Source organism: Mchenga conophoros, linkage group LG12 (genome assembly GCF_057382185.1).
Source record: "Mchenga conophoros isolate Kocher_MC1m ecotype Shallow Benthic linkage group LG12, M_conophoros_male_GT1.1, whole genome shotgun sequence".
Classification (NCBI taxonomy): Eukaryota; Metazoa; Chordata; class Actinopteri; order Cichliformes; family Cichlidae; genus Mchenga; species Mchenga conophoros.
This window is the reverse complement of record NC_140537.1, coordinates 21,362,267-21,388,354: the sequence shown is the minus strand read 5'-3', so window position 1 is coordinate 21,388,354 and position 26,088 is coordinate 21,362,267. Positions and strand designations below refer to the sequence as shown.

Below are 26,088 nucleotides of genomic sequence, written 5' to 3'. Positions count from 1 at the left end.
CTTACCCTCTCCAGACCCTTTCACTTCTCTCACATGTTCTGAGGGTGAACCCGTCTTTCATTTGTGAAAAGTGGTGGACCTGAATTCTGGTATTCATAGCTAATACCAATCAGGCTCTATGGTGCCAGGCAGTGAGCACAGCGCCCAGTAGAGAACATTGTGCACTCAGGCGAATCAAAGTCATTCACACCAGTGGCCTACTGGATGTAATTTTATAGCTCTGGCAGTGCTCAAACCTGCTTTTGGGTTAAAGACCTTCTATGGTCCTGTCCAGCTCTACTAGAGTAACTGTCTGTCTCCTGGAATCTCCTCCATGCTACTAAAACTGTTCTTGGAGACAGCAAACCTTCTGGCACTGGCACATATGCATGCGCCATCCACGAGGAGTTGGACTACCTGTGCACCCTCTGCAGAGTGCAGGTATTACCTCATGTTACCAGCAGTGACACTGACGCTAGCCAAATGCAAAACTAGCAACAAAAGAAAAACAGTCAGAAAAGACGAGGAGAGGGAAAATGTGGGGGTTGTTGCCCTACTAGTGCACCTGCTGTTAATTTTAATAACACCAAAGCAGCTGAAACTACTTAACAACTCCCCCCCTACTAAACTGACCTAATGTACTCTGATTTAAAAGTGTTCCTTTAATTTTTTGAGCAGTGTAGGTCTATAAAGATTTGTTTAATTTTTTGTGTATTTCATTCTCTCTCCCTGTTTTGTGTCACTTCATATCTGTTATTGTGCGTCTCTCTCCCAGATATCAATCCAGCCAGTGTTCCGTCAGCGGTCTGAGATGAAGAGCACTCTGATCCCTGTTTTAGTGAAAAACAAGAGAATCACCCCAGACATTATCCTCCAGTACTGCAGGTCAGCTCCTCCTGTTGTCGCTTTTGACCATCTAACATGTTGGACAAATGTGTCTGGACTGTGTTTAAATGTCCACCCTGTCTTGGAGTGCATGTATGTGTCACACTCAGCTATGCTAAAAGTTGTTTTTTTCCTTTCTGCAGCACCTACAATCTGGACCATGATAGTGTAATCAACCAGTACATTACCACCTTACTGCTGCTCCAGGAGGATGAGGAAGGTGCAGGTGATCCAGCTGTCGGTCAGGAGGAGGCGCAACCTCTGTCTCACACTGACACGCTGGATCGAGTCCTGCAGATCATCCCAATGTTACACAACACCAGCAAGCTCACAGACAACCTCTGTGCTGCCATATTCAAGGTCTTTGTATTTAAAATGTAGTATACGCTAAAATTATCTGTTTTTAAGACTTTTAAACATTAAAAAAATAAAATTCCAACCTACAAGAATCTGTTGAGCTGATCTGTAAAACGTTTCCTCTCATACAGCTCAGCCCATACAACTACGAGAGAATAGAAGTGGTGCTGAAGATCATACAGGCTGCAGATGAGAACGTGACCAGCCTCTCTGTGGGTCAGGTAAAAACCAAACACACTGGCATATTCAAGCCTATGTAGTTCACTGTGTTCAAAATGAAATGTTGGGACTTGAAACATTTGACTTTAAACCCACAGGCGATGGGTCTCCTGCAGCATCTGAAGTCCTACACGCGAGTCTCTCCTCCCACAGACGTGGAGAACACGCATCTTCTCGAAACCGGTCTGCTGCCAAACCCCCTTTCCAGCAGCAGACTTCCCTTCCACCTACTTATGCAGACCAAGCATTACTGGAAGATTATCTGTAAGTTAACCACTGTTACCTTTTCACACCTCAGTATTAATGCTCATAAACTTATCTTCATCACATCTGCAGTGGTAGAAAGTTGTTATAATGTAGGTGTTGTCTAAAAGGAAGTAATTTCAGCACTTCTCCTGAACTGTGAACATGTTTGCACACTGGCATCTATTACTTTTAAAATAATAATTATCATAGACCAGAAGCAAAAAGCTCCATTTGTGGTCAGTATTTACTTTTAAGGGTATTGTATTGTAAGTGGACATCAATAACTTAAGCTTATTATATAATATTACAATACAGTATATTTCTAACTAACTAGGTAGCTCATTCTCTTTAATCATAGTTTTAAAGACATTTTATTAAGGTTTGACCTTATTTGACCTGGAAGAACAGGCCAGAGGTCAAAAGTGAAACACACCAAAAATTTAAGAATTATAGTTCAAAGGCTTTGGTTGACTTAAGCCAATTTTTAATGGATTGTTAACATGACCCCACTCTACACTCCAACAAAGTTTTTATCATTTTTCATTAAAAGCCTTTTGAGTTACAGACAGAAGTATACTGGTAGAGTTGATGAGATGGTTTAAAACTGATGAAGTTAAAATATTCTTCTTTGTTTAGGTCCTGAGCTCAGCGAGGAGACCTTCCCCACACTTCTGCTGATTAGCAAACTCATGAAGGTAAAGCCACGCTAATCTAAACCACGGCCTTAGTCTGTTTAATCACAGAAAATATTCTTTTATTCATAAAATGAGGTAATTTAGGCTGTTAAAACCATCCTGTTGCTCCACAGGTGAGCCTTGACAAGCTCTACATGTCAGCAGCAAACCATGTCTTTGAGAAGAAAATGAAGCCGTTAATCTTAGAGCAAAGGAAAATGGGTCAGGGGCATTGTCAAAACAAGGAGACTTTCAAGGTGGCGAAGACTATGATGAAGTACATCAAATGTATCCAAAGCCCGGAGTGGGCTGCTGCCACGGCCCACAAGATAACCCAGGAGCTTCCGCCAGGTTTGAGCTGCACGTTTGACTCTACGCTGGACTGTGAGGGGTGTTTGTATAGATGCACTTAGCTGTTTCCTCTTCTCTACAGGCTATGAGAAGACACAGTCACTCAGGTTCTGTTTGGCACTTGGAGACACTTGGTTAAAGGATCCACACCTTGATGTCAGTCTTTGAATTGTTCACATTCTGAAATGTCTCAAATGCCCATCTAAAAAGTTTTTTACACATTAGTTGATGATTTTTTTTTTTCCTCTCCTTCTCCTCCTCTGACCTCACACAGGAGGTAGCACGGGCCAGAGGAGACACCTTTCTGTCCAAGCTGAAGCTACAGTTTCAGCGCTCAGCCACTGAGAATACTTTAATATCCAGTCAGCTGAACAGCCCAGAGCTGATGAAGCTGTCTGGGCTGCCAGGCAGGCTCATAATGGCCCTTTACGAGCACAGCAGTGTGGAACAGCGTTACAAAGAGTCAGGAGGTCAGACGTATCCAGGTGAGCACACTTATCAACGCAGTAGGTAAATGAATGCTCGCTTTTTCCCTAAATATATAACCAGGTCTCTCTATTTCTCAGATATACATGGTGCAGTTAAAGAAATAGCCACAGTCAATAATGTGGATCTTCTAAAAATCCGTACCATGTTGTTAGAAAAATGGATCTGCAAGACGGGCCCGGCTGTGGTCAAGGTTTGTCAGTCGTAGCTTTATCTTATTTCTCTGCCTTTTTATTGTTTTGTGTGTTATCAGATTTGCTGCTGTGTGTTTAGTGCAACTAAACTTTTTTCTTTCTTCTTATTTAATTAGGATATTGGGTATAGTGACTGTGTCAGCAACATTGAGGAGGACCCAGACTTGATGAGGTAGCGCAGTCACTTTTTCCATTCTTACTACTTTTCTTTTTTCTTAATTATAATTCGTTAAAACGGGATAGTTTACCTTTGAGTTACAAAGGATGTTAGCAGTGACACTGCAGTGTGTCTTCTGCTCAGCTGTCAACTCTGCCCTCATAGGCAACCACAGATCGAGACCTCAAAGCTCACATGTACGACAGAGCAGCCGCAGACATGCAAGTGCAACCCTAAGATATCAGTTACTGTTTACAGAGTGCTTTCTTTCTTTCTTTCTTTCTTTTTTACAAAAGCCTTTAGCAGCGCCCACAGATGTTGCATGCATCTGCAGTATGAATGAAATAAAGATTTCTTGGTTGCTCTAAATTCTCTCTGGCTCTGTGTTGAGAACCCACTGGCGTAGTCATTCTACTCACTGTGTTTTTAATGCTTACAGGGTGGTGTACATGCTGGAGTCCTGCTCGATGCAAGATGCCGTCCGTCATCTGAGCCCTATCTTAACTGCAGAAACTTGGGTGCGTTTAAAGGGAAAAAAACAAAACAAAAGCAATAATGGGGGGAAAATCCAACTAAATCTGTGTTTGATTTCCCTTCTCTAGCCGCTTAGCACATCTGGGCCTCGTCTGATCTTCTGCCATCGGACTCGAGCGCTACTCTGTCTCGTCCGCCTCGCTGATGCACCCATTCTGGAGGCTCAGCTGCAAATCCCCATCACCAAAATCCCGTAAGAATCCATGAAAAGTTAAACGGTACCTGTATGGCCTGTAGGTCTATAGTAACTAATGTTTCTCTGGTTTCTATTCATATGCAGATATTACCTGAAGTGTTACATCTTTGTCTCACAACTGGAAGCATTAAACATCCCGTACACAGTTCAGTCCTTCCTCAGTAGTCCCAAAGAGGGTTTAGTTAAAGGGCTTTGGAAGAACCACAGTCATGAGCCTCAGGTACTTTCTCACAGACAACATTCAAATTATCCCAGCTTGTTTCCTCACTTTTACTTCATTGGGTTAGAAATGTCAGACACAAAACCGGAAGCACCTTTTATCCTTTCAGGCTGTGCGGTTGGTGGCAGACCTGTGCCTGGAGTACCAGATTTACGACCCTCAGCTGTGGAACAACCTGCTTCAGAAGCTGCTCGGCTTCAACCTGGTGAGAACGTGCATCACGCTTTTATTCAAAGACCCAAAAAACAAGTAGCGTAAAATGAGAGGGGTTTTTTTCTCCAGTACTTGGAAATATTTTCAAGCTGAAGATCCATAAATACATTATTCCTAAATAGAAGCTGGGTTGTGTTTCGGAAGTAACACCTGAATGTAAATATTTCTCTTCCTCAGATCAGCCACCTCCAGAAGGTATTGGAGGCAATAGTGGCTGTTCCGGCTTTGTGGGAGGTAATTCATCACTTTTATTTCACGAATTGAAAAAAGGCATTTTTTTCACTTGTAAAACCATTTTCTCTAAAGTGTCATAAACCATAAATGCCTAATGTCTTTACAGTAATGCAGCACTGGAGTTGATGCTCAGACATTTGTGCAGAGCATCGGCTTTGGTTGTTTATGTGTGTGTTTATGTGTTTGTTGGAACGAAAGCAGTGGCATTGCATTTGGTAGAGCACGGTTTAACCACTGCACCACAGGATGTCCGGTGCCAGAAATAACTTTCCAGTTTGACAACGAGTAATTATTTTATTTGTGCTCCGCAGATTTCAAGTTTCTCACGGACCTGGAGGAGCATGATACTGGCACCTTTTGTCTCAGGTACGACGCAAATGACTGAAATTTGCTTGTCTTGGTGCTCGTTGATGTTCAGATATCCACTTTCTTCATATTGGAAGCTTTAGCCCCAAACTTGTTCACCCTGCAGGCTTAAGACTTGTACAAACAAGTTACATGTGTCTTGTTCCTCTTTCATTGGCAAGTAAAAGATGAAAAATTACTTTATGTTGACATGTTTTGGCAAGAGTGGTGCAACTTTAGGCTTTGTGTATAGTTACAGCAATGCAACCCAATAACAGAAAGGCATGTATGAGGTAGGACTGCCCATCATGAGCTGTGGTCAGTAAAAGACTGGGTTAATAACTCTACCTTATGAGCCACAGCTTCCCCTTGAAAAGTCAGAATAATGAGACTCGTGAGTAAGGGCTTTAATGCAGGTTCATAAAAATAAAAAAAACCGAAGAAGAAAAGTAGGAGCTGAAGTTTATTTTGCTGTTTTAAACTTTTTCGAGAAGTCTTTCTCTTAAGCCTTTCAGCATCAGAATTTCGAAACCACCCATAAGCAATTCCCCAAAACCAAGACAGGCTTGATCAGATCTAACAACAAATAATGCTGTGTACGCCACTTCATACAAGTGAGCTGTTTCTGAGGCAAAGCTGATAATGGGGTGTACTAAAATAAGTATAAGGGCAAAAGAAATTATATATGCAACAGTGATTTTTTTTTTTTTTTAAAGAAAGAAAAAAAACTTGGATTAACTTAAAGAAGAGAAACATGTCAGCTCTCTAGAGAGTAGTGCAAATTACATTGAGAAATAACAGGTTTAGGCAAATCTGAGAAACAGCTGCAAGAATAATACAGACTTATGTGAGTTGAATCTGACAGATGTGCTCATCTGTACAGTACTACTGTTTTATAGAGGATGGTAGGGATGATTACCTGAAGCAGGGTCAGTGCAGATCATTAATGTGGACATGATGGTATGCTGTCACTGAGTATAAGTTCCCTGATAGTAACTTCACTAGCTAACTGCTTCCTATGAAGCCTTTTAAAGTTGATGATGCATGTGTGCTCTTCTCTGTTCAGCTCTTCTTTTAAATGCAGTTGTTTGTTTGTTTGTTTGTTCTTATTTTTTGGCACCAGCTTCTGTTCCTCTGAGTCCAGATCAGCAGGCGATGCTCTACAGGACATTTGTTCTCCTCCTCAAGTATGCCTCACTCACATTCAGCTATAACCACCAAACTGATTCTTTCATGGACTTCTTGTGTTTGAATAGGGCAGCATACTGTGCGTACACTCTTTATTAATTTAAAAGCAAAAATAAATCTTGATACAACTTTTTCAATCAGGACTTGAAAACTCTGGCTGTGCTACAAAAACAAAAGAGGCCTTGCACGTAGATAAAGATGCAAATACTCGATAAGACTATATAAAGTGTTCACACTTAAAATATACTGGTCAGCAAGTGTTTTTAAATAGGCATTATACATCAACTATAATAGAAGCTCAAACAAGAGATCTAAAATGAGGTATGACCTCCTGTGGACACGATGCATGCTGTTGTGCATCTGTGCATTGATGGTACAAGTGTTGAAGAATTGCTCTTCCATACTGGTTGAGTACAGTCAATGAATAGTCACCGGTTGTGCCTGCCTTGAAAAAATTGTATGTTCAGTAGGTGGCATATTAGAAATAAGTAAGCTAGGGATATGTCAGGATATGCTCCTGATCCACAAAGACCTGTCCTGTGTGGACAGGTATTGTCTTGCTAAAACAGGATGTGGTGCTGCTGCAAGAATGGTACAAGTACTGGTTGGAGCACCTCATCCCGGTGCCTCAGTGCAGTCAGATTTCTTCTGAGAACGATCAGGAAATGCAAGGCTGCTGCAGCAGATGCATGCAGGCATCCAGGGTGCCAGTAACTCAGTCAGCTTCAGTCAGCTGTGGCACCAATGATCTTATACATGCTTGGGGTTTTGTTTGTTTGTTTTAGCTTTTTTGGTGTTCTGAGACAAGTGGCTTAAAAATGCAGTAAACTGAACCCGTGTGTAGTTCATTTGTGTTCAATAAATAGATTTCCAATGCCATCACTGACTAAAACCAGTCAGAACCAGGAATTGGGGCACATCTGTATGCTGTGTTTTCACATCAGCAGCCATGATTTGATTCAGAAGAACAACAGTTTCATGACACATGACATCATCACAGTGAATGAGTGTAAAAGGCTGTGTTTTGTTCTTAATGCAGTGATGTAGGTCTAAACTGCAATATCATGTACTTGTATATATGTTTTTCTCAGTTTAGATAAGATATTAATAATGAAAGTTGATATTGAATGTAGGTGGATTGTTTTGAGTCAGCAGTTAATGAGGTCACTGCCTGTTCTGCCCTTTGTGTGGTCTTTTGCCCTTTGAGGGCATCCACACACAATAACAACAGGTGCACTACAGGGTCCGACAATGAGACAGCCTCCAAAAGGGAATGGTTTTATAGGTGGAGTCCACTGACATTTTTCCCTTATTTTTTCTGACTGGTTTTTCATTTGGTGTCAGCGTCACTACTGGAAACATGAGGTGATACCTGGTCCTTGCAGAGAGAGTGCACAGGTAGTCCAACAACAGTCTCAAGAGCATGGAGATTCTAAGAGAGAGATAGTTAATCTAGAAGAGCTGGACAGAATACCAGAACTGGCAGGTCCACCACTAGTGCACTGTGCTTTTCAAAGATGAGACCAGCTTCACCCTGTGGACATGAGACGCATGTGAAAATGTCAGGAGCAGCGGTGGAGAACGTTATGCTGCGCATTATGATATTTTCAGGCATGCATTCAGGCTTGTGGGGGCCATACAAACTACTGAGTGCCATTCTGAGTTGCTGCAGTGAAATCTTTGAAAACTGGACTAACTTGCTGCATCTTTTTTTATTGATTTTTTTTACTTTGATTTTCAGGGTCTCTTTGAATGTGGCATTCTGCCTATTCTAACATATTACCTAGTCCATTTCAGACAGATAGATGGATGGATGTCCAGCATAATTCCTTCCCCATTGTGTTTTCTAAGTGTTCGTTTAATATTTTGGACAGTTTATAAACACACTACTTCCGTCTGATTCATTTCTGAATTAGTATTAGACCTGAGTAATGCTTCATCTAATCTTCACCTTAACTCCTAATGTCTCGCCATTGCTTTTCCCTCCCGAGGTGCCCATTTCTGTTGAATCTGGATTTGATCGGAATTGCCAATCGCTTTGCACAGTTCAATCTGCCAGCCTTCGCCCTGGGAACGCTCCTTCTAATTCCCTGTGCTAGTAAGAAGGAGCAGCAGGTCCAGGTCAGTGCATCCATTTAAATACATGTGAGAAGTAAACGTGTAGTTTAGGCTCTGTCTCTTTTTTTTGTTGTTGTTTGCAGGGTTTCCTGTCTGTCTGCAACCCGCTCGCCGTGCTCGAGCAGGTGGACGAGCTTATGAACACCGGGGAACTCGCTGGTATTCCTTCACAGGTTAGATGTGACGTCTTTCCACTGCTTACAGATTTAACTGCCTTTAACACTTGTTACCACATTTTACTTTCATTTAGAAATGTCCACTTCAGCTACATTGTCATTTCATTTAATCTTTCTTTGTTTCTAAATATATTTTAAAAATAGAATTCTTTTTATTTTTTAGACATTAATATTTCTGAGTATCAGCACACTCCTTAAAACTGTTAAACAGGAAGTCTGATCAGCTGATAAGATGGTGTGAAATTATGAAAGATATTTTTTTGTTTGTCGGAAAAACAGTGTTGCTAACCAAACACAGAAATAAACCCAATCTTCACGTGAGCAGATTTGCTGTTTTGTAACATCTGATGAAATGAAATTCATCTGCATTCTTCATTGTGATTCTCATATAAACAAAATTATAGAGTATATTATGTTATATATTTAATGTCTTATACTACATGACTTAATTTTCTTAATGATCCATCAGGTCAGGGAGACTGTGTTAACTTTCATCAGCCAGAATGGACAGCATCAGAAACTGCTGAAGACGAAACACTTCAGCCATCTGAAGCAGCTCATAGTGTCGAGTGGGCAGCCTAACCAAGTGAAAGATTTGGTGGACTATCTGATCAGCCAGAACTGGTGAGATTCACACCGCTCAACCTTTCATAGGAAAGCAACAAAAACTTTTCTATAGAGATGGTTTAAAAACATCAACAATAAACTGATGCATAGTGCTGTGATCTAAAAAGTCTAAAACCTGATGTAATCATCCATACAAGGATATAAAGAGCGGGTACCTGTCCTTCCAACCCTCATATAAATGGAAGGAGACTAACAATGATCTACATGTGCCTATGATATCTATGAGCTGTGATCTAAAGCTTTCATTATTATACACATAAAAATCCAGTCTATAACCACGCACTGAGACGCCTCCTCTGCATTGATCTGTAATGGCCAGATCCCCAATCTGCAATTTCACCATGGGCCTCAGACTTGCACAGGAAAAAAAACATCAGCTTTTTAAAACAGGAAGTTATTGGGATACAGTACCACACAGTCGTGTGAAAAACGAGCACACCACCTTCTTTCAAGTCTAAGAGTTTACGCATCAGTGCACAATTTTTAAATTATCTGGTCGTTCCCAGGTTCTAAAATTATTTAGATACAATGTTAGATGAACAACAACACAACATAATTACGCTAGTTCATCATTTATTGAGAAAAAAGAAAACACAGACGCTGCATGTGAAAACTAACTACACCCCGTGATTCTGTTTGCTTGTACCTTTATCTGAACATTGAGTTTGGTTTTAGATAAGAAGATAAGATAAGATAAAACTTTATTAATCCCTCGGGTGGGTTTCTCTGGGAAATTCGGTTTCCAAAAGCACAGCACCAACAGAAGTTAGAGAGTTACAGAATATTATATATATACACACACACACACACACACATATAAATACAGAGACATATATAAATAAAATATACAAAGGGGATGAATAGAATAAATAGGAATAAAAATAAAAATACAAGTGAATTGCACATTTTTTAATTCAGTTTATTGAGGTTTGCAGATGTTCTGTCTTAAGATCTGACCACAGCATTTAAATCAGGATGAGGTCTGCTCTTTGACCGGATCAGTGCAAAATCTTGGTGTTTTTCTATTTCAACCATTCAGCGTAGATTTGTTGCAGTGCTTGGGATCATTGGGCCTCATTTACTCATTCACAGTGCATATGCACAAATCTGTGATTTATCAATATTTTTGTATTTTAGGAACAAATTTAGTTTAGGTCAGTTCCTCTGACCAAACATACGTACAACAAACACCTGGCTGCCTTATGAATTTGAACACAAATCTGTAAAATGAGTAAGGCTGCTACTACTACTACTACTACTACTACTACTACTACTACTACTACTACTAACAATCATTAGCAATTATCATTGAATTTTGGTTTTTATTCATAGCTTTCTAAAACGCATTAAGCCACAAAATGCTCAGGACTACAAAAAAGGCACGTGAAGAAAACAAAATACTATCGCCAAGGGGAAGCACAGCCACCCTTTGGTGGAAGCTTATTTGTGCATCCGATTCTTTCAGTCACTACCCGAAGCTCGCGAGGTTCTCGTGTGGGGCTGATGGATCACATGGTTCCTCGGCCTCCACCTGTTTTAATCTTTTTATTCCTTGTGGTATTTTGTTTTTATGTCAACTTTGATTCCAAACTTTGGTGCACAGGGAATCTCTCAGGAGAAATTATATTCTGTTATTTCAGGCCTGCGTGCTTATTTTATTTATTATTTTTGAAACTTCTTTGGTCTCTTCTGGCTTCCTCTTTCAGCATCCAGACACTGTTATTTAATTTTATATGGTCAGACTTTCTTCTTGTTTCTTGCCTCCGAGGTGCAGGATTCTGTCTTATAACATCGTCACCACTTTCTCTTCACTTGGAGCTAAGTGTGTTCACTTATGTTGAGAAGCCATGGCGGGGAAGTGCGCAGATAATAGGCAAATTATATGGGGCTCCCACAAGGCTGCTGGTTTTGAACTATTCTGATTTACTAACATACCCACAGTGGTGAGAATAAAATAGGCCAGTTTGCAGGTTTCTGAATCTGACTGTAATTTTGCATGCAAACTAATTTGTTGCACATGATAAAAACATTTCCACCCAAATATTAGTAAATGAGGCCCATTATTCTGGCTTCAGCTGTTGTGACTCTAGAATACTTTGATATACTAAGTTAATGGTGAATCCTGAATACTCCTGACCTGCAAACTGCCAAAACATCTGCTTTCATAGAGGTGCTGATATCTGCTGATGGTCATTTACTCAAATGCTTTTGATTAGCAGCACCTGGCTGCTACTTAGCCTCTCAATTGAAATGAAAGCAGGTTTTCACACACTGCATTTTGGCTCAGTTTGTTCATTTTTTTAATTTTATTTTTAATTTTGTCTTCATATCTCAAACCTTTTAACTGGAAGAGGTTGTCATAGACTGGCTGTTATTTAAAAACGCTAGCTCTTACTGTTACTCACTCTTAATGTTATCCTACAGTCTCAGGTTGTAGCTCGAAATTCAGATTTTTGCTTCCAGTTTAGTTTAAATGCTCGCACTTAGAACTGTGTTAGAAACAGATGTCTTAAACCGGTTAAAGTTGCATGACTTTAGTTGTCTGTGCTCTTCAATCTTCCCTGCAGCCATGATGATGCTGAATCACTCGCTCGTGAGTACATGAAACACAGAGAGCGTCAGCGAGGGAAAACCCTGACAAATGGCTCGTTGTCATCCAGCTGCCTGAAGGTAACTGAAGCCGATATCTTGGGCCGAGTTTAGTGGAACGTAAAGGCTACACATGTTTGATGTGAAGTAGAAGTTTCTTTTTATTAGCTAAAAGCACTTCACCTGTGTGCATTAATGATTTCATTTGTTTTTCAGGACTTTCTTAACATGCAACACGGAGTATTGAGATGAACCAGCACTGTTGCTTCAGCCGTGTTTATATAATCCTCCTTGGTCTGCTTTAGGCTGAGATGCAGTATTTGCACTTCACATTTATCTTTCAGCTGTAATATTTGAATAAACTATTCATTTATGAAAACTGTGGAGATGAGCTATTTAGAAGCAGCAGATCACATGTCAACTTTTATTTTCCACTGTAACTCCAAGTTTGTTTCCTAGGATGTGTATTGAGTTTAACTGTTGATTTTCATTGCACAGCCACACTTTGTACAATATTTTGAAGCTAAAGTACTGTCGCACATCGGTTCTAAAAGAAAGAGGAGCAGTAATCCTAATAAATGATGTACACTGTGTTGCCAAAAGTATCAGCTCATCTGCCGTCACACACATTAAGGAACAAACCAATCTTACTTCATGGAATTTTATACGATGTTGGCCGAACCTTTGCAGCTATAACTTCAACTCTTCTGAAAAGGCTTTGTAAAAGATTTAGAGGTGTTTATGGGATTTATGGGAGTCAAGTTCTTCCACACCAAACTCGGTCATCCAGCTCCCACAGGGCGAGAGGCAGGGTTCACCCTGAACAGGTCACCAATCTGACGCAGGGCTAAGACAACCATTTGCACCGATGGGCAGTTTAGAATCTAACCCCACTAACTGCATGTCTTTGGACTGTGGGAGGAAGCCGGAGTACTCAGAGAGAAAATATGAACTCCACCCAGAAAGGTCCCGACCAGATGGTGGTTTCGAACGCGGGACCTACTTGCTGTGCTCACATTTTCCTAAAGTTATTTCTGTTTTCTTTTTAAATACTTGTTACTTTCACATTTATATGAAACAGCTTCCTTATCTCAGTCGTACTTCTTTGGTTCATCAACTTTTTTTTTTAAACACTGGTCTTGTTTCTGATGGACTACTTCCCGTCACTCGCTGTTAGAAGTGACTGTGTGATATTTGAGAGGAAGTGTGCACTCACAGTGAGACCGATCCGAGCTGAACTTTATCCATTCTGAATTTTTCAAAAGATTTATACATTTTGGTCCTCCAGTTTTTTCTTCTCCTTTGCAGCTGTCACTCATTCAAGTGTGCAGAGATTATGTATCACGTTTGCCCATCAAGAACGCTCAGCAAGTTTACTTGTTAGTGGTTTAGCCACACATGGTGTGCCCTTAAATGGACTTATAAAGCTCATCTGTTCCCAGAGAGGAGTGCATTAAATTAATGTCACGAGACTTCCTTTTCAAACTCACTTGCCTCATGGGAAACGGAAGACTTTGTATTCTCTGCGTGGCTTTGTGTTAAAATAACGGTTTCATTTTCATCTAAAATAGCCATTATGTGAAACTGGTGTCCAGATTTAGTCCGGTCCTTGTTCAAGGAACCTAACTCAAGGTATGAATCAGTGTTGCCCTAGCATTATAGACAACTTGCCAAAGAACCATGTTTAAATTGTATCTTTTGGGACTTTGTTACTAGAAAACTAAGAATTTGTTCCTATTTTTTCAGTTTAATCAAAGAAAGGTCAATATACTAACACAGTTTGACAGACTCCCTTGTCTAAGAAAGACCAGACTGTGCTTCAATAAATCGGTGGATGCATTTTTCTGCAAAAAAAATTTTTTTAAATTGAGGGGTGGATCAAGACTTTTGCATAGTGTTCTACAGATTGTGTTCATGTATGCAAAAAGGTCTGAGAAATATGAGATTAAATATGTGTTTATACACTCAAACTGTTGCCCCTCAGAAAACATTAAATAAAGATATATAAACCAATGCATGTTTTTAAATGCAATTTGTATCATTTATGTGTTTTCAATGATTCAAGGACTTGTTTAAGCTGCACAAGAACCATAATTTTAGCTGCGTGTGAATTAAATGAGAAGAAATGGCTTGTTTCTCAGAATGGACCGATCAAGTGTCATAAAGTTATATTTATAAACTCGATTCACAGAAACCAAAGTGTCTGAATCATCTTTGCTGAACTAGGCCATCAGATATTGTACTTCCCCAACTTTAGCTGCAGTTATGAAACTGCAGTTGTGAGTTGGTTAAAATAGTTTCATGTAAGAAAAACAAGACCCAATAGAGTGCCGAATACCAGGAAAACAAATTAATGCACCAAACAGATTTGATAATATACATGTGAAAGATTTTTCTCTAAGGGTTGTGCTCATTGCTTAAAATCTCTTAAGGAACAATCAGGCTTTCATTAAATCCATTGTTTCCTAATTCAAGAGATGATACAGAACCTCAGTGTGTCTCTATCTGGGAGAGCGCATGGAGATTTAGAAAAACGGTGTAGATGGAGCACACATCTGTCTTCTCCTTCGTATCAAGTATTTGTGTGATAGGTCTGGATTTTATATATCATCTGCCATATCTGCATGTCCTGAAAGATTATTCCTAAAGAAGTTATCATTACATCATACTGATATTGCTGTTGCAGCTGCACACTGATATGTTGTTTAGCACTGTTACCTGACGACAAGGAGGTCCTGGGTTCAAACCCACCACTTGCGTGGTGTTTGCATTTTCTCTCGGTATACACCATCTTTGTGCAACAGTCCAAACATCGTTTTTTGATTGATAAACTTACTTTAGTGGGTTTAGGTCAACTCTAAATTACAAAGGGGTGTCAATGTGAGTGTGAACAGCTGACTCTCTTTGTTAGCCCTGTGACAGACTGGCAAGCGGTCCAGGGTGTACCCTCCTCCTACCCCAGCCACCTAAAAGCAGCTATAAACTCCAGTGCCTGTTGTTTTACAGGGAGATATTTTTGAGCCATCTTAACCAGGAGGAGTGTGCTTCATATTGTACTGCTGCAATGCCAGCAGTTTCATTATGATCCCTTCATCGCCCACTTCTGAAAGATTCCAAGAAAACAGGCAACATCTCAGTGTTGACAATGAACTTATATTTATTATCATACGTTCATACAGCATTGGCAAAAGACAAAGAATACATATTCATACAGTTTTGTTGTTTTTATTCAAAGTTGCCTTAATATATATCCATATTTTTAACTCATGTATAAAAGCTTTTATACATTATGTATATATGCAGTATGTTTCTCATTATTATAGTTTTCACATGACAAAAGAAAGAAATCTTATTCAGATGAGGTTATAAATGTCCTTATTTCACATAATCTTTGTTTAATTCACACGTCTTAACGTGTACATGTTTTGGAAGACAAATACATTTAGAAAAGTGCAGTCAGCATTGGTGTGATAGCTTCTAAGCAAGTGATGTGCTGGGAAAAAAAAAGAAAAAAGCTTTTCACTGATGAAAAGTTTAATCACTCAGTTCGGAGGATTTCTGTGCCAGTGTGTAGCTTATTATTTCAAAGTGTGAGTGAGACTGCTTTAGCTAGAAACGGCTCTATAGAAGACACAGCTGCATCGTTTTTTGACTTTTAGAGGTTTTTACTCCATAATTGCCATGTTTTGAAAATGCAATTAATAGTAAATATGAAATAGCTTTAGCACTTACAGCTTAATGATGGAATCGATAAACTTACTTTAAATTGAACCTTTAGCTATGAAGCTGCTTGTTATACCTCCTCAGTTTAGTGATCACAGCTGGCTGATCGACTGGGAGCCCGTTTCCCGGGTTTTCTTCTCTGTACTCTCAGCATTTTCTGTTTCAGGCAGATGAAGAGCCTTCCTGCAGATGCTCTTAAAGACGGGGCTGGAGAAGTAGTAGACCACAGGATCCAAAACGCTGTTGAGGTAGGTCAGGCTAATGGTGATGTAAAATACAATGGTAAGGTTTTCCATTTCAGAACACATGTTAGAGGAACCGGCTAATTTATAGGACTTGATCCAGATCACCAGCTGTGTGAAGTTGCTTGGGAGGAAGCAAATGATGAAGAGCACTACCACGACTATGATGAAGTACAAGGCCTTCTTGATCTTGGCATGCTGGGCCAACTGCCTCCCTTTCAGGTTGCGAACGATGCAGAATGTGCAGTAGAGGATGACCAGCAGAGGCATGTAGAAGGAAAACAGAAATGCAAACTTATGCCAGGAAAGATTACCCTTGGTCTTGGTGTCAATCATGAAGCTCTCACAGTACGTTGTGTTGATGTGTGACAAAGAGAAGACATGAGCAGTCATTGAAGTGGTGATCAACCACAGCCCGAGTGCTCCGATTATGGCTTTAGAGACGCTCAGAGAGTTGATGGGATGGTGGGGATGCACCACACGCATGTACCTGTCCACAGCGATGGCCATCAGGAAGAAGGTGCTTCCGCTGCGATTCAGGGCCAGCATGAAGAGGCAGATGTTACAGAGGGCGTTTCCAAACTTCCATTTGATCCCGGCGAAATAGTAGCTGGCACGGAGAGGTAAAACAATATTGAGCAGAAAATCAGCCATTGCCAGGTTAAAGAGCAACACTGTGCTGCTTTTCCAGGGCCTCAGGTGGAAGCAGAAGATCCACAGAGCCAAACCATTACCAAGAACTCCCAGGACAAACTCTGTCATCAGCAGAGGAGGGAGGACATTGATCAGCAGAGTGCCATTGAAGCTGCAACGCATCGTGAGCTACGTGCCTCTTTGATGTCTTCACAAAAAGAAATGACTCCTTTGGAGCTGCCCGTACTCTTTAAAGGGAAATGCAAATGCAAAAAAAGTGTGATTATGTGGTTCACCCTTTACCCGGAAGCCTGATGCTTCTGCTTTTTTTTTTTTTTTTTTTAGGTGTTAACAAGCAATTAGTTGTCTGTCTTGGTGGTGTTAAATTTCTGTAGAAATAAAGAAATAAAAATAAAGGTGATAACAAAAAAATCACTTTTACACATCTCTGCATGCAGAAATATTTTCAGCTGTTTATCCTTGTTGGGGTTTTTTGTGTTTTTTTTCAAAAGGCGGAGGTGTATCTGTCTCTTCCTCACTATGAATACTTAAACAAATTGTGTCATTTAGCACCTTTCAGATAAAACTTTACTGCTGGACACATTTTGCATAATGAAGCTGCATCACTGAGGAGGGTAACTGTGCAAAAGGTCACAGAGTGGAGCATTTTATTTCATATATAAGTTTTGAGCCGTGTCTCATGTCCTTTATAGTTTGCTCCGAAAACTGGAAAATGGGTCAGTGACTGGCTGAGACATGCCCACACATAGACGGAAATACAGCACATAAGTCTAAAATAGAGTTTGTTGGTTTGACCATTTTTATTCTTCAATAAAAAGAACTCTCTTAGGTAAGCTTTCTCGTCATTTCTTGAAATAGTCTTCAGGAATAGTTCTCCGGGCTCCGAGAAGTGGAAATACAAATATGGGAGAAACTGAGCTGTAACAACTTCCAGCTGTACACACAGAGAAAAAATGGCCTTTGTCTTCCGATCATTCATTTTCTGATGCTTTCTTGTCAGTGAATTATGAGCCATTTGTTTCTTTGTGTGCGTTTCTTTTTTACTCGCTACATGATTACACACCTCTCTACATTTAATCATTAGTTATTATTAATCTCTTGCTCTCTTCCACAGTGTGTCTTTATCCTGTCTTCCTCCCCTCATCCCAACCAGTCGCAGCAGATGGCCAAGAGACAGCAGGCGGTTTAACAATATTTTATTAGTTAGGCTTAGGCTTGGAACTGTGGCAAGGACAAAAGCAATGAAACAAACTGGCAGTGAATGAACATCAGGGTGAGGCTTAAATCACTTTGGCTTGATTGCCTGCAATCGGCTCCAGGTGCGCAGGAACTGGAGGAGGTGGTCCTCCCCAGGGGCGGATCCCAGGTAGGCTCAGGAGCCTAATGGAAATTTCAGCCAACCACTGCGGACCATGACAATTGGGACCTGATAAATGTAAAAACAAAGAATTACCTGATTTTTTTTCAAAAATAACAGTGGCACTACAACGTCCTCATAAGTAGATGTCACGCCCTTGTAGAGCAAAATTGGTATTTTGGTCTAGACAACCCAAAATGTATTGTCCACATGTGTGGACGCCAATGTCGTAGGAGATTACGTTGAATTGAATTGAACTGGAGAGACCAATGCACGACTGATAGTGTTCCAGTCTGTTTTTCTATCCAGATATGCTTTTACTGCATTGGCAGTATGTTTTTTAGATCAATCAGATTTTAACCCAGATGGTATATCATGGTGGAATAAAGTCTGACGGTTCTTTATTGAGTTCATAATTCCAGTTGTGACTGATAACAACACCACTGGCTGAAATAGCAGAGGTCAGCACGTCTCTCTGTCACGTATGAATCCTTAAACAAATCATGTTATTTTGGACCTTTACGGTCTGACAGTTTTACATAATTTAGCTGCATTGCTAAGTAGGCTAACATTTTTACATTGGAGTGAAGCATTTAATTTTAGCTGCTTTCATGTGTAGTGGTCCTTTAATAATCGCCCCGTTGGCGTAAAAATACTATTTTATGCCCATCAAACTATGATATCTTTGGGATTTTTTTTGTAGATACAAAGAAATGGGGGAAAATTGCGAGTCTCTGGTTGGGCTGCTAGTGACCAAGGCCCCAAAGATATCATTTAAGGTCACGTCCACACTAGCCCGGATAGATTTGAAAACGGCGCTTTCGTCCGAAAACGCTCCGCGTCCACAAAAGCACTTTCAGTCATTTTCACAGAGTTGAGCGTCCACGTTCAAACGGCCGCAAACGCTTACTTTCCAGTCCTGCGCATGCGTGAAACGCAAGAAGATTCGACCTGCCTCTCTTTGAAACGTCGCGGCAAAATTTTGAGGAAAAGCATCGAGTTTTTTAAATGGACTAACAATGAGGTGGAGGTGTTTCTGCGATTAACACAAAAATACAAAGTTGCAAAAGTGAGTAAGAATTAAAGAATTTGAAGAAAAGCTATCTGGAGCATGTACAGACTGATATTAATATTTAATAGGGCTGTCAAAATTGAGAGCAAACAAAACAACTGCCCTCCGCTAGCTTAGTTTAATTGGTCACGTGACTGCATCACATGACTGACATACGTCATCGTTTTAGAAAGTCTGTTTTCGCTGTGCACACTCGAACCCTGCGTTTTCCATGAGCGAAAACGCCGTCTAAGTAAGTATTACTTCTAAGTTGCAGTGAATTGATAGAAGAAAATAAACTGTACAAAACTAAACAGAAGAAAGTAGAGAAATAAAAACTTAACACAAACCAGTGACGCACTCCAGGGCCTGTTCTGTAAGAAGTGTATTTGTTGTAGCATTACTGTGGAAACAAAGTACTTTGTTCATATTTGGTTATGTTGTGAACACGGCGGTGATGAAATGTACCCATTTACTCCTTAGTCACGTCCTGTCTTACAGTCTGGGTGATCTGTTTCTAGCGCTGTTGGAAAGGGGTTGTGGGTGGTGGTGTGAGCAGACTTGTGTGATAAATTAACCCTGGGGAGACAAGATTTATACACTTTAAGTATTATTAATTATGTGAATTTAATCCAGGAAAAATATTTCAAAGGTTTTATACATTTCATTTAGAAAATACTGAAAAGAAATGAGAAATAAAAGTAAGAAGTAACTGTAGATCCTTTGTAGTTTTGTAAGATACGTTAATGAAATTAAAATTAATTACACATTTGAGCTCAGCAAAATAAAATACATATGATCTTATGATATTATCACATAGTGAAACTAATATCTCATTAAGGTAAAACCTGAACAAAAGTAGCTCAAATTCAAACAGAACATGAAAGTTAAAAAAAACAACAACAACAACAACAAAGAGCTAGTTGTAAAAATGTAACAATCAAATTAATTAAAGAAATTAATCTGAACAAATTCAAAACTTAATTTTTTTTTGAATAAAAGATAAAGTGAGTATAATGAAACACAGTCCTTTTTTTCTGTATTGCAGTGTTTTATTTATTTTTTGTCATTAGCAGTCTGACCTTGCATCATTTTTTAATGTGAATCTGGTTGTAGAGAATTACCAGGTTTCGTCATAGGGGTTATTTGACAGTCAGGCAAAAAGCCGCCTTGTTTCAGCCCATCCATAATCAGCAGCAGTGGACAATTATGACGCAAACGCTGGCACTATGTTTAACTCTGCTGCCATCTAGTGGATAATATCTGAAAATGCATACAGCACACAGGTCAGAAGTTGAAACATACTCATCATGGGCATGAATGTCATGTTAATTTTGGACTTTTAATGAATAATTGTAGAGGATCTTTGATTACTTAAAAAAACAAAAAAAAAAAAAACAAGACAAGGTTCCACAAGTTTGAATTTATTTTTGGTATTTCTACGATCTACACACGGTCAAAGGTTTTAATCAGTCATGCTAAAGGTTCTGCAATGTAGTTCAACTTGACAAGACCAAGGCCTATTATCTTCTCATTAGTGATCATGACTGACCACAACTGGTCAACACAACTCTTTGCAGCATAAAAAGTGTTTGTTTGACAGCATTCACTGGAGTGACCAAGACTCCAATGAGCAATTGGGAAGTCAAAGGAAGTCACTGAAGATCTAAGAATAAGAATTGTGGATTTACATAAGTTCAGAAGGTCTCTTGGAGCCGTTTTTAAACAACTGCCGATCATCAGTTCAAGCAGTTGTACACAGGTACAAGTCTTTCAGATGTGTCACCACTTAGCTGAGGTCTGGAAAAAGTGTCACCCTCAGATAAGAGGACTTTGGTTGGGATGTTTAGAAACAATACAGGAACCATCGAAGGTCAAACCTGCCATGAACTGGAAATTGCTGGAACACCAGTATCACTGACCACAGTGAAGTGAATCTTAAATCAGAGGTTGCTGACAAAGAAAAGAAGCCCCTGTTCCAAACAAACGCCTTCAAGATTGGCCAAAAATTCTCCACATGGACAAGCCAAACTCCTTCTTGAGAAAAGTTTAATGGTCAGATGAGACAAAGACTAAGCTGTTTGGCCTCCATGACAAGACAATGTTTAGAGGAGTAAAGGTGAGGCTTTCAAGTCTGAGAACATTGTATCAGCTGTCAAGTATGGTGGTGGCAGCATCATGCTCTGGATATGTTTGGTTTTGTACAACATGCATATACATTGTATAAAACTTGGACACAACTGGGTGTTCTGACAGGACAATGATCCCAATGCACATCAAAACTGGTTTCGGAATAGATAAAGCAGGTTAACAGCAAACTTCTGGAATGACCTTTCCAAACCCCGACCTCAACTCTATGGAAAATTTGTAGACTGTGCTTAAAAGCCGGTTCTGTGCCAGGAAACCCACTCATTTAATTGAACCTTACCGATTTTGCAAAGAAGAGAATTCAGATTTGCAGCAGAATCATCCCAGACGCTTCTTGTTGGCTACCAAAAGTGTCTGGTCAAAGTGCAGCTTGCTTAGGGACATTTAACTATATCTTTTTATGTATGTCAGTCTGCCTCAGGGCAGCTGTGGCTACAACTGTAGCTTGCCTTCACCAGTGTGTGAATGTGTGTGTGAATGGGTGGATGACTGGGTGTGTAAAGCGCTTTGGGGTCCCTAGGGGGGACTACCGGTAGTAAAAGCGCTATAAAAATACAGGCCATTTACCATATGGATAAAAAGGGGTTTTATGTATATGTCTTAGCCTCTATGTATCCTTGGACCCTGTGTGGATTAAAGAAAATTACAAATAAATTTAAAGTTACACCCAATTCTTGCTTTTCTTAGTCATTTAAGATGCTGTACAATCCTTTCAAATACTGTTTAAAGAAATCTTGAAAAAAAAAAAATTACCCCAACAATCTTGACCGTGACGAGTGTATTAATACCTTTGACTGCAACTGTACATGTTTTAGAGACTACGTCATCTGAAGTGTTTCTTTGATGCACAAGAAATGTTGTGTGAGGAATTACTAATAAGAATTTTATTAATGATTACTATCTTTTCTGTTGTATATAATGTGCTTTATAGAGGCATGCACAGTTACCATCAGTTATCCCATCTTTCCTCCACAGACCTTCACCAGAGTTCATCTAATTATTCACACATAGCTCATCGGTCATAATGTCAGTGCATTACTCAGAATTCTTTCATACAGATGTCACGCGGTAATTATCCATGGATGTGACTTGCAGCTCGTCAGTTCAGATATCGTCAGTGTGTGCAGAGTTTACACCAGGGAGAAAAAATGTGAAAGAGCCAGTATGGCTTGAGGGGCCTTTTGTCTCCCATCTCCTGTTGTCCCATCAGCCTCTGTGTTTCTTTTACTGCATAGCTGGGAATAAGACATGTGTGCTACTCTACCCAGCCGCGTGAACATGAAATTCCAGTCTGACAACATTGAGCAGCACTGAGATCTGAGCAGATCCTAAAAATAAAAATAAGAAACGGAAACTGAAGGGTCAGTCTGTTGTCACAGAGATTATCTTGGTGGTGGTCGACTGAGGAGAAAGTGAACATCCAACAGATCAAGAAACAGCACCGATGACTTAAACCGGGAGTTAGTGCTCAGCACAATTCAGCGTAAACAAAACATACAACATTAGAAGGCTTTTGCGTGTCTAACTGATTCCGATTTTTTGTGTGTCTTGATTATCTGAACTGATCTGTTGCTGAACATTTTGTCTGAAACTGTGAAATGATAAAAGATTGAAGACATCATGATGACTGAGACAAACAGAAATCAGGTTTTTCCTCATACCTGTCTGCCAGCCACAGGGAGTTAAGTCAGGAGAGGCATGTGACACAACACCCTGTAGCTCAGAAGTGGGCAACATTAGAAACTGGGACTGTTGCTTTTACCGATTAATCCATAAGGGAGTAATTATTAGGGACAGACCACTTATTTACTTAATTATAAAGAGAAATAAGAACATCGAAGAGGAAACACATTAGTTTGTTTATCTGCTGAATTTTAATACACCTGAGACTCAAAGTGAAGAGCAGAGATTTAAAGCATACAGAACATTCTGTAGTCATGAAGTGGAAATGAATTATAACCTGAGTTTAATCAGATCCTAAAAGACTAAACTATTGTTATTTTAAATGAACTGTGTGTGTTACGTTGGGTTGGACCCTTTTTGCTTTCAGAACTGTCTTAATTCACCTGGCACAGATTCAATTTGATGCATGTTGACATGACAGCATCACACAGCTGCAGCAGATTTCTTTTATCCTAAAGGTGCTCTGTTGGACTCAAACTTCTAATTCCTCATCTTAATGTTACAGGAGCAATCTAGACTCATCTGACCAGGCAACATTTTTCCTATTTTAGTGAGCCCGTGTGAATTGTAGTCTCAGTTTCCTGTTCTTAGCTGATGGGAGAAGCACCCAGTGCGGTCTTCTGGTGCTGTAGCTCATCTGCTTCGAGGTTTGACATGTTGTGCATTCAGGGATGCTCTTCTGCTAAGACATTTTCACTCAGAAAACTTCTGCTCATTAGATATTTTCTCTGTGTAAGCCCTAGAGATGGCAGTGTGGAAAAAATCACAGTACTCAGACAAACCTGTGTGGCACCAACAATCACGCCTCTTAAATCTGACTTAAATCTTTTTCCTTCCCCATTCTGATGCTCATGTGAACTTCAGCAGACCATGACTACATGCCTGAATGCACCGAGTTGTTGTCATGTGATTGTCTGATTAAATATTTGACTTACACGGGTGTACCTTAGAAAGTGGGTGGTTCACACCTGCTTATATAAGCCCAATATTTTTGTTTTATTTAATTTGATTTGTGGAATTAATTATTCCGCAAATGCGAATGTGCATCTACAAAAACACATCTTAATCTGACTGTAATTTCCTGTTTTATGTCCTCCCAGCTGGATTACTTAAAAAAAAATCAGACGCATTCTCGGGATTAAAAGATCATTTAGAAATAATCCTCATGGGCTTGGATGTCATTGAAATGGCGAGGCTGACAGTGGCGTGTCTAGAAAGTTTTGTTGGGGGGGCCAGGTAGGGGCACAGATTTGGAGAAGGGTGGCAGATGTAATTGGCAGATAATGTTAAAAAATAAAATTCTACCAACCGTTAACCATAATTCAATAACCCTATAAACCTAATAACAGAATGTGCTTTTAATTCTTATTAGAATGAGATTTTAACCACTACGGTGCAAAGTTTTTAGATACTGCGTTGATAAAGTACAAGAGATGCAATCAGTGTTTTGTCAGTGTTTATTCAGTATTCAAGGACAGCAATATTTGCATAGTATTTTTACTGACATATAGTGCACATATGTTTTGGCCAAAAGCATTTTTGAATATTAAAATACGAACATTTTTAACATACAATTGGCAAATTAGCCAATGCAAAACTTTATCAGCCTATTAAAAAAAGAAGATAATGATCTCACAAACTGGTGTTTGATTTTGAAACAGGAAAAAAGTGGGGAAACAAATGAAAAGGCTAACATTTGAATGAAACCTGAAAGCAAGTAAATACTTTCTATACCTTCTTTTGATAATTTTTTCAGTATAAATTGCGCAAAAATAAACCTCTTGAACTTCTAATAAGAGTGTTACATGTTAGGAAAAAAAAAAAGTACAAAAACATTTGTAAACAGCAGCACTTGGAGTTGCAAAATATTTATGTTTTGAAAGTGAACATTTACTCAAGTACCTACTCTATGCTTCATCAAATATTATCAGTGATTTAGAATAGGTGGATCATTAAATTAAAAACGTGTTATTTAAAGCAGGATTTTGTTTTACTTTCCAATTATGTGCCACAATACATATATTTGCTTAGTTAATTATTTATCCCCAAATATTAGGATTCGTCACCTATGGATCGGTTGAACAATTGACAATATAAACATCCCTTCCTTGCATTTTCCTTATTCATTCTCACACATACCTTCATTTGTAGAACTCAATGACAATGATGACTGCTGACAGTCCACCTTTCCCTGACATTGCTCTCTGCTTCTGGTTGTATTTTAGCCTTCTCCAGGAAGAAATTCTCAATTTTGAGATCTTTTCATTCTTCCTATTCTTCTGGTTTGCCCTAAAGTAATAAAGCAAAAACTTGTGTCACAAACAACAACTTTCCTGATATATGACCTTGACTAGAAGTCAGGGATGTCAAATTCTGGCCCTCATGGACCCCTATCCTGCACGTTTCAGATGTCACCTATACCAACATAGCCAATTCCAATAAAATAATCCCCAAACACCTAGTTGTGCACAAGTCTGTAAATGATTCTTTTAATCAGCTGTGTTGAAGTATGGAAACATCTGAAACCAGGAGGACAGGAGCCTTGAGAACTAGAACTGTACATCCCTGCATTGAACATGGCACAGCCATTCATGATTTACACTCTATTCATAACATGGAGCTGGCAGACAGGATAAGTAACGACAGAAATTAGCTAGACCGCACAGTGTAGTGTAAGTGCTGCCTTATGGTAAACTTTGGTAATATTGATGTATAAAGAACAACACTGGCTGATGATGAAATACAGTCAGCTGGCATGGTGACACTGCCAGTATTAACCTGCAACCAAATCTGCAGCTCCATGCAGCAATGTTACGACTTGGATTATATCTTATAACTTGTAACTCTTATGCTGGCTCCCCCCAGTAGCCTACTGTCTGAAATATTACAATAATTCTTTAAGTGTTTCCTTGGTATTCTAATTTCAACGAAGTTTACTAAACTCAACAAACTTAATATTGCTTACCGGGACATTTATTCTTTCCTCATTTTCTTTCACCGAAAAATTGTTTTCTGCGGTGCCTCTTTCTTTGCTAACATGATGCTCATAGTGCAGAAGCCGATGCTGCATTCACTTACACTCGGATATCTGGGCTTCACTGTGAGAACATAATCGTACATTTGATATTTGATTACATTTTATTATTTCAGCTTCAGGGTAGCACCTGGGCTGTCCAGTCTGGTTGGGGGGGGTGGCCTGTGCCCCCCAGGGGACGCCATTGGAGGCTAACAGCGAGAGGCAG

At 39.6% G+C, this 26,088-nt stretch overlaps 2 protein-coding genes and 1 long non-coding RNA gene across 7 annotated transcripts in view; 1 reads left to right on the top strand and 2 right to left on the bottom strand.

Annotated features, from left to right (window-relative positions):
* The window catches only part of kntc1 (kinetochore associated 1), a 30,303-nt gene extending 16,143 nt beyond the window's left edge, over positions 1-14,160 (top strand). For 4 of the 5 annotated variants that reach the window (XM_085294469.1, XM_085294468.1, XM_085294466.1 and 1 more), the window contains 22 exons: positions 755-864; positions 1,008-1,224; positions 1,353-1,442; positions 1,539-1,704; positions 2,323-2,381; positions 2,495-2,711; positions 2,794-2,867; positions 2,986-3,196; positions 3,278-3,390; positions 3,508-3,563; positions 3,988-4,066; positions 4,151-4,275; positions 4,363-4,498; positions 4,608-4,703; positions 4,889-4,945; positions 5,257-5,311; positions 6,414-6,477; positions 8,470-8,599; positions 8,680-8,769; positions 9,242-9,396; positions 11,967-12,069; positions 12,205-14,160. In XM_085294469.1, the coding sequence (XP_085150595.1) occupies positions 755-864; positions 1,008-1,224; positions 1,353-1,442; positions 1,539-1,704; positions 2,323-2,381; positions 2,495-2,711; positions 2,794-2,867; positions 2,986-3,196; positions 3,278-3,390; positions 3,508-3,563; positions 3,988-4,066; positions 4,151-4,275; positions 4,363-4,498; positions 4,608-4,703; positions 4,889-4,945; positions 5,257-5,311; positions 6,414-6,477; positions 8,470-8,599; positions 8,680-8,769; positions 9,242-9,396; positions 11,967-12,069; positions 12,205-12,240 (2,439 nt within the window). In that variant the 3' untranslated portion in view covers positions 12,241-14,160. Of the gene's footprint in view, positions 1-754; positions 865-1,007; positions 1,225-1,352; positions 1,443-1,538; positions 1,705-2,322; positions 2,382-2,494; positions 2,712-2,793; positions 2,868-2,985; positions 3,197-3,277; positions 3,391-3,507; positions 3,564-3,713; positions 3,770-3,987; positions 4,067-4,150; positions 4,276-4,362; positions 4,499-4,607; positions 4,704-4,888; positions 4,946-5,256; positions 5,312-6,413; positions 6,478-8,469; positions 8,600-8,679; positions 8,770-9,241; positions 9,397-11,966; positions 12,070-12,204 lie in introns of those variants that run through there. The other variant, XM_085294470.1, reaches the window with a different exon arrangement.
* A 1,011-nt stretch (positions 14,161-15,171) lies between these two features.
* LOC146562590 (hydroxycarboxylic acid receptor 2-like) lies at positions 15,172-16,787 on the bottom strand. The gene has a single exon (XM_085294464.1). The coding sequence runs from the start codon at positions 16,767-16,769 to the stop codon at positions 15,804-15,806; it is 966 nt and encodes a 321-aa protein (XP_085150590.1). The 5' UTR covers positions 16,770-16,787; the 3' UTR covers positions 15,172-15,803.
* Positions 16,788-17,789: 1,002 nt separating this feature from the next.
* LOC146562589 (uncharacterized) lies at positions 17,790-25,986 on the bottom strand. Its single transcript, XR_014894666.1, has 3 exons — positions 25,812-25,986; positions 24,986-25,135; positions 17,790-18,033 (listed from the first exon to the last, which is right to left on the bottom strand). It is a non-coding gene; the product is annotated as an uncharacterized LOC146562589 (long non-coding RNA).
* Positions 25,987-26,088: the final 102 nt, after the last annotated feature.